Raw genomic sequence first — 17241 nt, 5'->3', positions numbered from 1 at the left:
AATAGTAGGAATCTGACAGCACAATCCACTAATCTCATAGTGATTTGCTGAAGTCATTAATGTCATTCCACTTATGAACATCATCACAGGGACTTGTCCTATTCATCCTCATTGTGGTTTTTGTTCAGCTTAATGCTTTTTAACCAAAATTCAGGAATCATCATTTTTCAATCAGAATCCAAATTAACTCATCAGTTCACAACAAGAATTTAAAAATCATATCAACCACATTTGAATTCAACATCTGGATAGCATTAATGCTTATAATTTCAAGTCTTAGATTTACTCGTATATACTGCCAGTAAAGAGCTGCAGTTATACCCTCGGTATATACGGGTAGTCATGGCCCTTGGAACTATAAAGTAAATACCATCCAATCTAGGCCTCAAGCAAGTCAGGGAATCCCTGCAATTGCGGTACCATTTGAAGACCCAATTACAGTCAGAATACCAATTTGTATGAATTTCATCATACAATTCCAACCTTTTACTGTTACTTCATAAATTTTTGACATTTTTGGTTTCTTAATTGATCCTCATTAGCCAATTTGCTCTGATTTGATCATAACATTCATACTTTTAACACAATAATGGTCCATTAAACCGAAAAAAAATTTCTTTCTGAACATTCCTCCACGAGAATTTCAGTCAAACAAGTCCTGAATTTGTCATTCAATTAACTTGATCCACCGGGTCAAGTGGTAATAGTAGGAATCTGACAGCACAATCCACTAATCTCATAGTGATTTGCTGAAGTCATTAATGTCATTCCACTTATGAACATCATCAGCTTAATGCTTTTTAACCAAAATTCAGGAATCATCATTTTTCAATCAGAATCCAAATCAACTCATCAGTTCACAACCACAATTTAAAAATCATATCAACCACATTCGAATTCAACACCTGGATAGTATTAATGCTTATAATTTCAAGTCTTGGATTTACTCGTATATACTGCCAGTAAAGAGCTGCAGTTATACCCTCGGTATATACGGGTAGTCATGGCCCTTGGAACTATAAAGTAAATACCATCCAATCTAGGCCTCAAGCAAGTCACGGATTCCCTGCAATTGCAGTACTTCCATTTGAAGACCCAATTACTAACTTATGAATTTCAGTCAAAATACCAATTTTTATGAATTTCATCACACAATTCCAACCTTTTACTGTTACTTCATAAATTTTTGACATTTTTGGTTTCTCAGTTGATCCTCATTAGCCAATTTGCTCTGATACCAACTGTAAGATCCCTATCCCCACCGCGCAACGGATTCGGGGTGCTAGCAGCAGAAGTAGCACATCTTGCGCAGGGCAGGGTCCCACACTCGGGGCCTCGCCCACGGATATCCGGACAAGTGACTAATTCCGCGGTTCTTCCAAAACCGAACTCGAATAAACTTCTCTTGCCTGGAAAGCACAGGCAATTCCTCCAAGATAAAATTTTACTCTAACGTAGTCAAGATCATTACTGACCAAACTGATCCGACCGCACCTATAAAGATACTCGGCTAGATCAAGAAAGAAACTTGCACTTGGATCATAGAGATCAACGCTTTTTTCCCCATCAAGAGGCACAGCCGTGTATTCCTATCCATAGAACAATTACTATCCGGGATTTACTTCATCTATCGTAATAACAGAAAGGAGTCTCATTTTTCGGATCCATCAGTCTAGCCTAACCCCATCGAGTCCCATGGGTTAGCCAACCGCTCAACCACTGTAGTGATGGGATCCAATATAGAATTTGGTTAGGTTTTGTCCCGAGTACTAGGGAAAAGAGTTCCCAGGCCCCCTAGCCAGATATTCATGCAAATTTAACACCAGTCATGCCACTTACACACCCAATATGAAATTGCCTTTTTTTACAGATTCAGCCATCTTTAAAACAATCATTTAATGAAACCATAGTATCACTGATTACAATCCTCCACCAAAATATGCGGTTGAATCTTAATTTCAAATCATTCCTTCATCAGAGTATCTATGGCATCATTGGCAACCAGAACGCTCACCACCTGTCCACTCAGGGGCCTTCTCAATAGTTCCTAGCTCATAGTACCTGGCAATATAATCACTTATAAAAATCAAGATGGAATCTATGTTGAAGATCAGCAAGATCAACCAGCAGATCCATATAAAAGAGCCATGGACTCATCCGTTGTTGAGGACCAGCATTGTCAGTCAACCAGATCCATGCCCGGTTCCAGAAAACAACTCTTACTCCTTGTTCCAATATCTTCCACGATGCATGTGTGGGTATGTTCGGCGACCCAGAGCCCGAGCACCGTATGGTCAGCACCCTCTAGGATCCTTCGCAGGTCACCTAGCGCTTCACTCATAGGCGGCGCTTCCTTGGTCCCTCATCCACCGATACCGGAAGCTCACCATTTAAATCGAACCAAGGCTGGTCAAGACCTCGGCCGACCTTGCTACGCGAGACGTCCTCCGTTGACTCTCCATCAGCTGTTGCAACTTTATCAGGTAGGTCTCCACGACCACATTCTCAAGACAATCAAAATGCTTCCCCAGCATTCTTGACATAAAACAGTCATTTACAAACACGTCACAAATACAGTTTCTATAATGAACTCTCGTCTTTCCACATTATCCCTCATCAGTCCACATTACTTATTCCACATTCCATTCATATGTGTACTCATTCTCATCCAGTCACATCATTTTCCATCTCATCACATCAGATTCATTCACATCACATATCATTTATTCACTCATATCGACGTCACATCATTTCACATACACATTCGCATTCATTATTCCACATACACATCCACATTCGTACATCCACATCCGTACATCCACTTTCACATCCGCATTCATACATACATATCCATATCTATATATCTACATCCACATCCATACATCTACATCCACATTCATACATCCACATCCACATCCACATCCATACATCTTTTTCCACATCCACATCCACATCCATACATCCATTTTCACATCCACATCCATACATCCATTTCCACATCCACGTCCACACATCCACATCCATATCTACATCCATATTCATACATCCACATCCACATCCACATTCATACATCCACATCCATACATCCACATCCACATCTACATCCATACATCCATTTTCACATCCACATTTATACATCCACATCCACATCCATACATCCATTCCCACATCCACATCCACACATCCACATCCATATCCACATCTATACACCATTTCCACATCCATATTCATACATCTACATCCATATCTACATTCATACATCCATTTCTACATCCACATTCATACATCTACATGCATATCTACATCCATACATCCATTTGCACATCCACATTCATACATTCATATACACCTTCACATCCATTCTTTTATAACACATCCATTCTCATCCTATCATAGCCTATACACATCTTATCACATCAGATACACTTCTTACCTCTCCCATACATCTTGTCACATCCTATTACATCCCATACGCATCTTATCACATCTCATACACATCTTATCGCATCCTATCACATCTCATACACATCTTATCGCATCAGATACACATCTTATCACATCCCATACACATCTTATCACATCATATATACATCTTATCACATCCCATACACATCTTATCACATCAGATACACATCTTATCACATCAGATACACATCTTATCACATCAGATGATACACATCTTATCAAATCAGATACACATCTTATCACATCGGATACACATAAGATACACATCTTATCACATCTTATCACCTCAGATACACATCTTATCACATCCCTTTTACATGTTATTACTATTTAATAGCTTCCTAGATTAATACCGATAATAGGACTTTTTCTAAACTTCAGCCACTTGGTTGGTTTAAATTAAAGATTCTTTTCTGTCGACTATTTCCATATTGCTTCTCAATTCTTCAATTGAATTTTTTTTCCATATTCTTCTTTTTGAATAAAAGAATTCATGGGATTTATAGAAATCAATTCTACCCATATTTCTTCATTTGGTAAAAATAACCATAAATCAAATTTATACTAAAAATTCCTCTTCTTTTCATTTAATTTCTAGGATTCTAATTTTCATGGGAATTCCTCTTTTTGCATTTAATTAATTACATTCCAATGTCCTGGGAATTCCTCTTTTCCCATCAAGTATTTCTCATATATAATAAATTCATCCAATTTAAAATATCCATTATTTCAATATGTTAGAAATTTCTCTTTGCCCAACTAAATGAGGGAATTCCAAATGTCGTAAGAATTCCTCTTTTGACATTTGAATATTTCTCATTGATAAATAAATTTATCTAAAAATTTCATCTTTGAAATTAAATGAATTATCCCATAATTTCAATATGATAAGAAATTCTCTTTTCTCATCCAATCATGGAATTCCAATTGTAATGGGAATTCCTCTTTTAACATTTACTTATTTCTCATAGATAATTAAATTTATCTAAAAATTCATTTTTGAAATTAAATGGATTATCCCATAATTCCAATATGATAAGAAATTCTCTTTTCTCATCCAATCATGGAATTCCAATTGTAATGGAAATTCCTCTTTTAACATTTTCTTATTTCTCATAGATAAATAAATTTATCTAAAAATTCATTAATTATGCATAAACCTAAAAATCAATATTTCTATGATTACAATGAGAATCAATCAATTTATCTAGGATGATAATTCCTTGAATATGGTAGGAAGTCCTCTTTTCATACTTTGAATGAAAATGTTTTTGTGTAATTTTTACAGAAATTTCACCATAGCTCCGCTGCTATTACTGATAAATCTCAATTTATTCTAAAGGAATGAACTTTAACATTATGGATAACATTAGAATGATCCCTAATTGGATCATTAACCCATTATGGATTTAATCATAAATTTTCATGAAATAACTAGCTTAAAAGCATAAAAAAGCCACTAATTTTAAACAAGCATAGAATTTATTCTTGGATTAGGGAAAAGCTTCATGAGAAGCTTCATTTGGATTCAGAATAGGTCATGGGAATGGCCATTCTTTGAGTGAGAGAGAGAGAGAAATTACATAAAAACCATTAAAATTAAGCATAAATAGAAATTTATGCATTTCCTTACTACCATTCATCAATTAGCTTCAATAGCATTAAAAAGCCATTCCAATTAAGCTTCTCAAGCTTGAGAGGGGTTGAGAAGAGAGAAACATTGAGAAATTATGGAAAAAGATCAAAATTCACACTTTACCTTACAAATTGCTTGATTCTTTGGTCACAGTAGAGGCCCCCAACCAATCAATTGGTTTAGTATGTTGATGGAGCCACCAATGGAGATTGAAGAAAGAGGGAAGCTCCAATTTCTTCAGTTTGGAGAGAATTTTAGAGAATAGTAAAAATTATAATTATTTCAGCATAATTCTGGTATAGTAAAATTCTCCTATTTTTTTACAAAGGACTCAGGTTCTATTTATAGGAGAGGGAGGCTCTAACCAAGACTAACTGATTTCTAGAATTTTCCAGATTTCAGTTTGCTTGAATTTGGACCAGATTTGGACCCAGTTTGGTTACTTTTTGATTCGGTTTTATCTAGGAGAGACGAGAGATAAAAATATCACATTATTTTTGAGTTTAAAACTCATTCAAGCATGTGAAGTAGGCGCCTCCTTGAAGGGACTCCCCTTCCTTACACGTGTTAAAATGGAATCATTATACCCAAAATATCTCATTTTTTAGTAATACTCATAGTTTTTTACTAATAAACCTTGTACATAGTCAACTCTTCATCTTATGTGGGCATTTACTCATTTTTGGGTATTTTTCTTTTACAAATTGGATTTATCCCCTCCCCACACATGGATTGATTCTATTGGTCCATAGGAACCTTAATTGGACCATAATCTAAAAATTTCTGAAAATCTAGACCCTTAGGCTAAGGTCCTTTATACCCATTTCCAATTAATTCCAATTGCACATTGGAAAGTTCTTTTTGAATTTCTGTTTCAGGGGAATTCATTTTAGACACTAGGAGGATTTTTATATCCAAAAATATCTCAATTTTGGACTATCTCTCTCTAGAAATTTTCTCTCTCTAGGTCAAAATAGGGTAAAACAGAATCTTTCTTTTATTTCAGAGAGGGGAATAATTATAAGATCAGAAGGAGAGATTCTTACACTTGCACCCTCAAAAAGTTGGAGGGAGGAATCTTACATCCTACCCCACTTTAAAAACGCGAGATGTCCTCATCTCGCAAACTAGAGGACAACTCTTTCCCTTAAGATCCAATTGATTCTGGGGTTCTTTATATTCTGGTCAACCCAACAAAATCCTGGGATAAAGATCCCTTATATAGAACTCATCATCGGATAACGATTCATTCAGATCATAACATTCATACTTTTAACATTCATTCAAATCATAACATTCATACTTTTAACACAATAATGGTCCATTAGACCGAAAAAAATTTCTTTCTGAACATTCCTCCATGGGAATTTCAGTCAAACAAGTCCTGAATTTGTCATTCAATTAACTTGATCCACCGCGTCAAGTGTTAAAAGTAGGAATCTGACAGTACAATCCACTAATCTCATAGTGATTTGCTGAAGTCATTAATGTCATTCCACTTATGAACATCATCACAGGGACTTGTCCTATTCATCCTCATTGTGGTTTTTGTTCAGCTTAATGCTTTTTAACCAAAATTCAGGAATAATCATTTTTCAATCAGAATCCAAATCACCTCATCAGTTCACAACCATAATTTAAAAATCATATCAACCACATTCGAATTCAACACCTGGATAGCATTAATGCTTATAATTTCAAGTCTTGGATTTACTCGTATATACTGCCAGTAAAGAGCTGCAGTTATACCCTCGGTATATACGGGTAGTCATGGTCCTTGGAACTATAAAGTAAATACCAATCTAGGCCTCAAGCAAGTCACGGATTCCCTGCAATTGCAGTACTTCCATTTGAAGACCCAATTACTAACTTATGAATTTCAGTCAGAATACCAATTTGTATGAATTTCATCACACAATTCCAACCTTTTACTGTTACTTCATAAATTTTTGACATTTTTGGTTTCTCAGTTGATCCTCATTAGCCAATTTGCTCTGATACCAACTGTAAGATCCCTGTCCCCACCGCGCAACGGATTCGGGGTGCTAGCAGCGGAAGTAGCACATCTTGCGCAGGGCAGGGTCCCACACTCGGGGCCTCGCCCACGGATATCCAGACAGGTGACTAATTCCGCGGTTCTTCCAAAACCGAACTCGAATAAACTTCTCTTGCCTGGAAAGCACAGGCAATTCCTCCAGGATAAAATTTTACTCTAACGTAGTCAAGATCATTACTGACCAAACTGATCCGACCGCACCTATAAAGATACTCGGCTAGATCAAGGAAGAAACTTGCACTTGGATCATAGAGATCAACGCTTTTTTCCCCATCAAGAGGCACAGCCATGTATTCCTATCCATAGAACAATTACTATCCGTGATTTACTTCATCTATCGTAATAACAGAAAGGAGTCTCATTTTTCGGATCCATCAGTCTAGCCTAACCCCATCGAGTCCCATGGGTTAGCCAACCGCTCAACCACTATAGTGATGGGATCCAATATAGAATTTGGTTAGGTTTTGTCCCGGGTACCAGGGAAAAGAGTTCCCAGGCCCCCTAGCAAGATATTCATGCAAATTTAACACCAGTCATGCCACTTACACACCCAATATGAAATTGCCTTTTTTTACAAGATCAACCAACAGATCCATATAAAAGAGCCATGGACTCATCCGTTGAGGACGAGCAAGGTCAGTCAACCAGATCCATGCCCGGTTCCAGAAAACAACTCTTACTCCTTGTTCCAATATCTTCCACGACGCACGTGTGGGTATCTTCGGTGACCCAGAGCCCGAGCACCGTATGGTCAGCACCCTCTAGGATCCCTCGCAGGTCACCTAGCGCTTCACTCATAGGCCGCTTCCTTGGTCCCTCATCCACCGTACCAGAAGCTCACCATTTAAATCGAACCGAGGCTCGTCAAGACCTCGGCCGACCTTGCTACGTGAGACGTCCTCCGTTGACTCTCCGTCAGCTGTTGCAACTTTATCAGGTAGGTCTCCACGACCACATTCTCAAGACAGTCAAAATGCTTCCCCAGCATTCTTGACATAAAACAATCATTTACAAACAGGTCACAACAAATACAGTTTCTATAATGAACTCTCGTCTTTCCACATTATCCCTCATCAGTCCACATTACTTATTCCACATTCCATTCATATGTGTACTCATTCTCATCCAATCACATCATTTTTCATCTCATCACATCAGATTCATTCATATCACATATCATTTATTCACTCATATCGAACGTCACATCATTTCACATACACATTCGCATTCATTATTCCACATACACATCCACATCCGTACATCCACTTCCACATCCGCATTCATACATACATATCCATATCCATATCCACATCCATACATCCACATCCACATCCATATCCATATCCACATCCATACATCTACATCCACATTCATACATCCACATCCACATCCACATCCATGCATCCATTTTCACATCCACATCCACATCCACATCAATACATCCACATCCACATCCATACATCCATTTCCACATCCACATCCACATCCACACATCCACATCCATATCTACATCCATATTCATACATCCACATCCACATCCACATCCACATCCACATTCATACATCCACATCCATACATCCACATCCACATCTACATCCATACATCCATTTCCACATCCACATTTATACATCCACATCCACATCCATTTCCACATCCACATCCATATCCACATCTATACATCCATTTCCACATCCATATTCATACATCTACATCCATATCTACATTCATACATCCATTTCTACATCCACATTCATACATTTACATGCATATTCACATCCATACATCCATTTCCACATCCACATTCATACATTCATAACACCTTCACATCTATTCTTTTATAACACATCCATTCTCATCCTATCACAACCTATACACATCTTATCACATCAGATACACTTCTTACCTCATCCCATACATCTTGTCACATCCTATCACATCCCATACGCATCTTATCACATCCTATCACATCTCATACACATCTTATTGCATCAGATACACATCTTATCACATCCCATACACATCTTATCACATCAGATACACATCTTATCACATCCCATACACATCTTATCACATTAGATACACATCTTATCACATCCCATACACATCTTATCACATCAGATATACATCTTATCATATCAGATACACATCTTATCACATCAGATACACATCTTATTACATCCCATACACATCTTATCACATCAGATACACATCTTATCACATCTTATCACCTCAGATACACATCTTATCACATGAGATACACATCTTATCACATCCCTTTTACATGTTATTACTATTTAATAGCTTCCTAGATTAATACCGATATAATAGGACTTTTTCTAAACTTCAGCCACTTGGCTGGTTTAAATTAAAGATTCTTTTCTGTCGACAATTTTCATATTGCTTCTCAATTCTTCAATTGAATTTTTTTTCATATTCTTCTTTTTGAATAAAAGAATTCATGGGATTTATAGAAATTAATTCTACCCATATTTCTTCATTTGGTAAAAATAATCATAAATCAAATTTATACTAAAAATTTCTCTTCTTCCCATTTAATTTCTAGGATTCTAATTACCATGGGAATTCCTCTTTTTGCATTTAATTAATTACATTTCAATGTCATGGGAATTCCTCTTTTCCCATCAAGTATTTCTCATTTAATAAGTTCATCTAATTTAAAATATCCATTATTTCAATATGTTAGAAATTTCTTTTTGCCCAACTAAATGAGGGAATTCCAAATGTCGTAAGAATTCCTCTTTTGACATTTAAATATTTCTCATAGATAAATAAATTTATCTAAAAATTTTATCTTTGAAATTAAATGAATTATCCCATAATTCCAATATGATAAAAAATTCTCTTTTCTCATCCAATCATGGAATTCCAATTGTAATGGGAATTCCTCTTTTAACATTTACTTATTTCTCATAGATAATTAAATTTATCTAAAAATTTATTTTTGAAATTAAATGGATTATCCCATAATTCCAATATGATAAGAAATTCTCTTTTCTCATCCAATCATGGAATTCCAATTGTAATGGAAATTCCTCTTTTAACATTTTCTTATTTCTCATAGATAAATAAATTTATCTAAAAATTCATTAATTATGCATAAACCTAAAAATCAATATTTCTATGATTACAATGAGAATCAATCAATTTATCTAGGATGATAATTCCTTGAATATGGTAGGAAGTCCTCTTTTCATACTTTGAATGAAAATATTTTATGTGTAATTTTTACAGAAATTTCACCATAGCTCCGCTGCTATTACTGATAAATCTCAATTTATTCTAAAGGAATGAACTTTAACATTATGGATAACATTAGAATGATCCCTAATTGAATCATTAACCCATTATGGATTTAATCATAAATTTTCATGAAATAACTAGCTTAAAAGCATAAAAAAGCCACTAATTTGGCCTCCAATTAAACAAGCATAGAATTTATTCTTGGATTAGGGAAAAGCTTCATGAGAAGCTTCATTTGGATTCAGAATAGGTCATGGGAATGACCATTCTTTGAGTGAGAGAGAGAGAGAAATTACATAAAAACCATTAAAATTAAGCATAAATAGAAATTTATGCATTTCCTTACTACCATTCATCAATTAGCTTCAATAGCATTAAAAAGCCATTCCAATTAAGCTTCTCAAGCTTGAGAGGGGTTGAGAAGAGAGAAACATTGAGAAATTATGGAAAAAGATCAAAATTCACACTTTACCTTACAAATTGCTTGATTCTTTGGTCACAGTAGAGGCCCCCAACCAATCAATTGGTTTAGTATGTTGATGGAGCCACCAATGGAGATTGAAGAAAGAGGGAAGCTCCAATTTCTTCAGTTTGGAGAGAATTTTAGAGAATAGTAAAAATTATAATTATTTCAGCATAATTTTGGTATAGTAAAATTCTCCTATTTTTTTACAAAGGACTCAGGTTCTATTTATAGGAGAGGGAGGCTCTAACCAAGACTAACTTAGCAGTCATCTCCTAACTGTACAGTGAGGGCCCTTGTTGTGGGTGTGCCCACCCAGAGCCTTTTTCATTTTTTTCCATTTTTTCCATGGTTTCCCTATTTTTTCCTGGACGTGGGATAGTTTTTTGCTGGCCGACTGATGATGTGCTAGGTGACTAATGTCTGTCCTGGCCGACTGCATTTTTTACAGTTGTGGACATCAAGAGCAAGCTGTTGGCTATTTTGAGTTGGCCAACCAGCATCTGGGGATTGTATAAATACCACCCTTGCCCCCACCTCCTATTTTGTATCGGATCTTGTGTATATAGCAAAGTTTATACAACTTCTCTCTCTCTACGCTTATGCATTTTGTTCTCTACAACATGTCTCATATATTCGTTGTGCATTCTGACAGAGAGATGTGACACTCGACAGAGCCACTAAGTTATGCAGAGCTCGACGCCCCAAACCCCATGGCCCTCGCCCACGGCCACGCCACCATAGGAGGATCCGGGCCATCATCTCCCAACATTGCAGAACCTTCTCGCGCTGGCTCAGTTTTACCACCTTGAGCACCGGGTCACACCGGCCCATGAGGGATGTATTAGGGTGAAATGAGAGCTCTCTGCTCATGTACCTAGATAAGATTTTATAGTTCTAGATTTTTGTTATCTTTCTTTATTACTATTTTGTACCCAAGATGAGGTACCTCATGGATATGATGTAACCTTTTGGTCTCATAGGTCATTTTGGCCTTTTGAAGACGTTAATATAACTCTCTCTCTCTCTCTCTCTCTCTCTCTCCATACACACACACACACGACATATTGGGACCCAAGACAAATACACAAGAGCCATAGATCCACCTTGGTAGTACAACAGCTCATTCTCTCCCACACTCCAACTTGATGGCACTCAAAGATAAGTAAAGAACACATGCTTGTTTACCATCTAAATTGAAGGTGTAATATTCTTTGCATTTCTATCATTGCTTCAATTAATACATTTGCTAGAAGTTTACAACATAACATGAGATATACTATAACCCTAGGACCTGTGAACAATTAATTGCTTTCCTCTGTTCAGATCAACATTTCTTTCACACACTGATGTGCACTCTCTCTGGCAATATTGAAGAGACATTTTCAAAAGCCAAATATATGCCATCTCATAGCACAATATTAACAAAAATAAAAGCAACAAATATCAAATTGTAAACTGCATATAGAGAGAGTTGATTCCAAACAACCATGTGTACAATTGTTTACAAGTCTCTCTCTCCCCACTAATCTAGATTACACAATCTCCGAATAGAAACTCGATATGATCAAGAGTACTCTTTGTGCTCAAGCTTACATAACACAATTCTTGAAAACCTTGAGCTTGTTCAAGGACCTAGCAACCCATGCAAGTATGAAGTTTTGAAGTATGACTCTAGACCCAGAACAAAAAAAACATAAGTCTAAGACAAAGGGGATTAAACATTTACACCTACATTGCAGAATCTAACTGAAGATCAGTAAAAGTTTGATATTGAAATTTGAAAAACGAAAACGATAAAAAACGATTACCCCTACACACTGTCATTAAAACTCAGGTTTGTAAAGTTACAATGAGAATTGAGAGACTGCCATTTAGACATCATACACTATAACACAATACTTCAGGTCCGATATGAAACTGTTATGAAACCATAGTTTATACAAGTATGAAAGTATGGGATAATACACATCTGATTGGAGTACCACATGCAAAAACAGACTTTAGACATGTGTGCTGCAACACCGTTAAATAGAAGACTACTGATAGCCAACCATCAACATAATGCCCTCAGCCTAAAGAGTAGCCAAAAGCATGTGCATGTATCAAACAAGAGGCTATGTAGAGGAATCAATTTTTAGAAGGCCCCCATTCAAAGTGTGGAGAAAAAGAATATATGCATCCAGTCACAACATAAACTAAACTAAAAAACAACCATCTTAAATTCCTGCAAGAGACCATTCTACTATACTAAGACAGGTAGCTGAGCCAAAGCAAACAAAAAACAAAAAAACAACCATCTTAAATTCTTGCAAGAGACCATCACCTAACATGACAAACTTTCAAAAAGTTTCAAAACACCGTGAAATGCTCAGGAATAAAGCTAAATTCCTCAAGTACAAACAGCAAACAAGATCTATGCTTCTCTTCTGAATCTAAACTTCATGAGGCAACTAATCAAACAAGCTCTTTTGCGTGCAGCGAGGAAAAGCATGTAAGAAGTAGAGAGGGTAAGTGCCTATGCTTTCTTGCCTCTATAAACTCATACCCAAAGGGAGCAAAGTCATACAATAATGCTAGTTAATTTCACACATGCCTCCTCTTTTGTGTCCTCCTTCCTGTTTCCTTCCATGTCATCCATATCACACCTCCCCTGTCTTCATCCTTTGCCTTGTCATCACCCTCTTGATCCTCTCCCTTGTCATCATCCTTTCCCATCTCGCCCTCCTCTTCATGCTCTCCCATCTCGTCCTCTATGAATGGCTTGACATTGTATCCCATAGGGATCATGTCAAGTAACAAATCCTGTTCATCGCAACCAGCATCCTTAAATATGTCCTCACAAGTCCTAGAGAGCTGCAGCAACTTAGGAAGAACATTTGCATCTCGCATATTCTTCGACTGAAGGTGCTTGAAGGAAGAAAGGCCATAGGCCACTACAGTGTTATGATTGACTTTAACATCAGGCTTCCCTCTGTGGCCAATTTGGAAAAAAAATTCTGCTGCCCTTGTATCATCCTGAAGATCTTCTATTTCTCGGTTGAAGGACCGCTCATTCCTCTGGTTTTTGATCTGTCCTATAATGGAAGTAGTCCCATGAAAAACTGCCTGGTTTTGACACTGAATGACCTTCGCAGCTCTAGGCAGCACAGGACGCTCACGAGGGCCAACTGGCGAGGGGCCAAAACGACCAGGAAGGGCAAAGTCAAGAACGCGCTCATTCCTCCTCACAACTAGTGCAGTACACCTAACAAAGGCCCTCTCCAATAGTTGCTGAGAAAATTCCACAGACGTTGCGGTGAAAGAGTTGAAGAAAAGAGTTGTTTCCGTGTTCACAAGATTAGCCTTCAACTCCTCCACAACACCGCTCCCAAACATGGCATTCAAGAAGGTGGCCATCGTCACAGGTTGGATGTAGTCTTTACTCTTTGTGCACTCATGCATAGCTAGCATGATAATAATCCTGGCCACCATCTCCCCCCTAATACCTTCATGCACCAAGCCATCTAGGCAAACCTCCGTCAGCTTGTCTAGAAAATCACCCAGAAATTTATCATTCTCGGCATGCAGCAACTTAGCAGCACCAGCAGCGAGAGCCGGCTCCACAGCCGCTGCCGTGTAGACTCTTCGCCTGTCCTCTGTTATCTTCACGATAGTTCTCATGTGCTTTGCCACAAGTTGCTGTGGAAGAGTCCCCCACGCAACCACATCTAATCCCACAATACAGGCAAAAACAGCTATTGCTATGTCCCGAGTCACCCAGCCTGGCTTTGTGATATCAATGTTCTTCCCAAGCAATTTCATCTTTGCCAACAGAATGGTTGCGCCCAGCTTGTCAGTTGTGTCGACTGAATCATAGTATGCTGCCCAGAGTGGCCTCCCATATCGTATCACATGTGTAGGATCTGTGCTTACATCATCCTCACTGCTGCTAGCCTGGGCAAGAATATCACTCTTTCCAATCAAATAAATGGGATGGTAGACAGTGAAAGGGTGAGCCAATCTCACACGTGCACTTGCATCTTCCTCTGCTGCTGCTGCTAGGTCTGCCACTTTTCTATCAGTGCCCAGCACTAGACTGAAAAAGCTGCTGCCTCTCGGGATACTTCTTAATGACCTCCTGAACTTCGTAAAATTGTCACCTAGCTCTCCTGCTTCGTCTACACACAAAAGAAGCCTCTTATTCTCCAGCTTCTTTATGTCTTCCTTGAAGAACTGCTCATACTTTTCTTCATCCCATTCTGGAAATTCTAAAGATCTGAGAATTTGCTGGAACTGATTGAATATTTCAGTTTGGAGGGACTGTCCTTTCTCCTGTGCGTGTATCCATGCTTCACATGTCATGTCAGTATGCTGATTGAAGACTGCCATGATGCTAGCAACAAGTGCCACAAGGGTTTTCTCACTGGACTGTGGGTTCTGCATAATGTCTGCTAGCTGCTCAGTGCGTCTGGGGAACCCAGTCTGCTCCTTTCCCATGCATGATATGTAAAAAACATAGAACTCCTTCCGCCACAGCTCGCAAATCAATCTTGACTTGCCCCATCCGCTGCTTTGAACCAAAGCAACCAGCGGCGCATACCTCTCATTGCGGTTCCATGAACTGGCATAATCCTGCAACTGCTGAGCCACATGGGTAAGTGCCTTGTCTGGAGCGACGTACTGAGTATCCCAGGCACGCTTTGCAGCCTCCATGTCCTGATCCCAGATCTTCTGCTGAAGCAAAGCATCCTTATCCTTTCGCTTGACAGCAGGGAAAAGGCCCAGAACATCGCCATAGGTTTGGCAGTTTGCTAAGCGTTCCAGACAAGATCTTGGATCGCTGCAGTCCACAGACTCCAAGTCAAGTCTTATACCCAATGATTGCAAGAACGCCGCAAAGCTCTCCTGATCTCTGGTGATTGTTGCTCTCTCAGGCTCAGAATTTAAAATAAAATCTATGAATCTAGGGTTGAATTTATCAGCTTCGTTCTTTCCTGGGAGAAGGGTCGCCATGGCTTCAAAACCCACAAGAACGGCGGACAAAGGGCGATTTAACCCACAAGCACAGCATGAATGGGCGCCGCATGAAACAGCCGCATATGCCGGAGACGATGATCTTCCACAGGTTGTTTCGACGATAGGAGCCCCCTCCCTGTCGGCGACCCCTGTAATTAATTAATTACTCGGTGTGTATTTTTGTAAGGTCCAAATTTCAAAATAGAAATGGCATTCCTTTTTATTTAGGCAATATCAACACTTGTCCGCCTATCTGCCTGGCATTTCAGCCTGTTGTAAAATTGTTGTGATTATAAAACAAGACACAATAGGATCCTATGGCCATGGCGAGCGCGATTGGAATGCACGTTTCCTCACCTCAACAAAGGGAAAATATTTCTTGTGTTAAGGTAGTAAATGACTATGAAGCTAGCATTTTCATAAGTTATGACCATAAACACTATAGGTCTTAGAGGAGTTTCTTAGTTGGATTTCTAGGGTCAAGCAAAGCTACATGGTCAATATGCTAGATGAGAATAAACGTTGCATAGCTGAGGGTGTAACCCCGTTCACCCATACAACACAACTAGCACAACCCATGTAGCAAGTTAGTGGGCCCACATGAAGCCTCTTTCTCAAATTGGCAAGTCGATATGTCAAGTATAGTGAACGAGAAGGAGCACCAAGCAGGACAACCAATATGCAACGAAAAGGAGGCTAACTATGCTACAATGCTAGTTACAACCTAACCATGTACTTCCTTATTCCATATTTTTGGAAGGGCTTCAACCCGGGGAGTGCAGTATACAGAAATCATAGATACAACATGCGTTCAAGAGGTATTTGAAAACGCCCTTACTTTGTAAATCTGAAGTAGATAAAACTAACCCGTTTCTCTTAAGGAACTTACAGATTTTTTCCAAAATTGCATTTAAATATCCCTCATGTAAAAAAATTTCTAAAAATTTATCTTAATTTCATGTTTAAAATGTTGGAATATTGATGTTTAGCATGCCTAGGATGTGCTCATGAGCGCTAGTGCGTGAGTGAATTCAAAGAGAAAACTAATAATTGTAAAGGGGGTTGCAGGCACACTTAGTGTACTCTCCATTAAGTAGAGTGTGTAGCTAATGATTAATTAATCGATTTTAGTCATTTGATGCATGCATTAACTAGCTTGTGGGCTCTCCTTTGAATGTTTCCATTCATGAAATGGGCATGTGATTGAGTGATGAAGCTCGTGGGTTTGTGCATTGAAGTCATTACTTTGTTTTATTAGTTGTGGGCTTGTGTTTAATCTTTAGGATCATTAGCATTTCTCATAGGATCACTCACGAGCTATTAGGTGACCGGTGGGCTCATGTGGGTTAAGAAATAGAGCCC

General features: G+C 38.2%; 1 protein-coding gene across 1 annotated transcript; it reads right to left on the bottom strand.

Annotated features, from left to right (window-relative positions):
* Positions 1–13249: 13249 nt before the first annotated feature.
* Positions 13250–16064, bottom strand: LOC147604872 (uncharacterized). Its single transcript, XM_086793776.1, has one exon. It carries the CDS (start codon positions 15874–15876, stop codon positions 13468–13470), a length of 2409 nt encoding a protein of 802 aa, XP_086649902.1. The 5' UTR covers positions 15877–16064; the 3' UTR covers positions 13250–13467.
* Between the last annotated feature and the right edge of the window lie 1177 nt (positions 16065–17241).

Source organism: Cibotium barometz, chromosome 60 (assembly GCF_041138505.1).
Source record: "Cibotium barometz isolate CiBa-2024 chromosome 60, ASM4113850v1, whole genome shotgun sequence".
In the NCBI taxonomy this organism is placed as follows: Eukaryota; Viridiplantae; Streptophyta; class Polypodiopsida; order Cyatheales; family Cibotiaceae; genus Cibotium; species Cibotium barometz.
This window is presented reverse-complemented; position numbering and strand designations above follow the sequence as displayed.

Excerpts from the sequence above, each read along its gene's own strand:
- LOC147604872 (XM_086793776.1), bottom strand. The coding sequence starts at position 15,876 with ATGGCGACCCTTCTCCCAGGAAAGAACGAAGCTGATAAATTCAACCCT.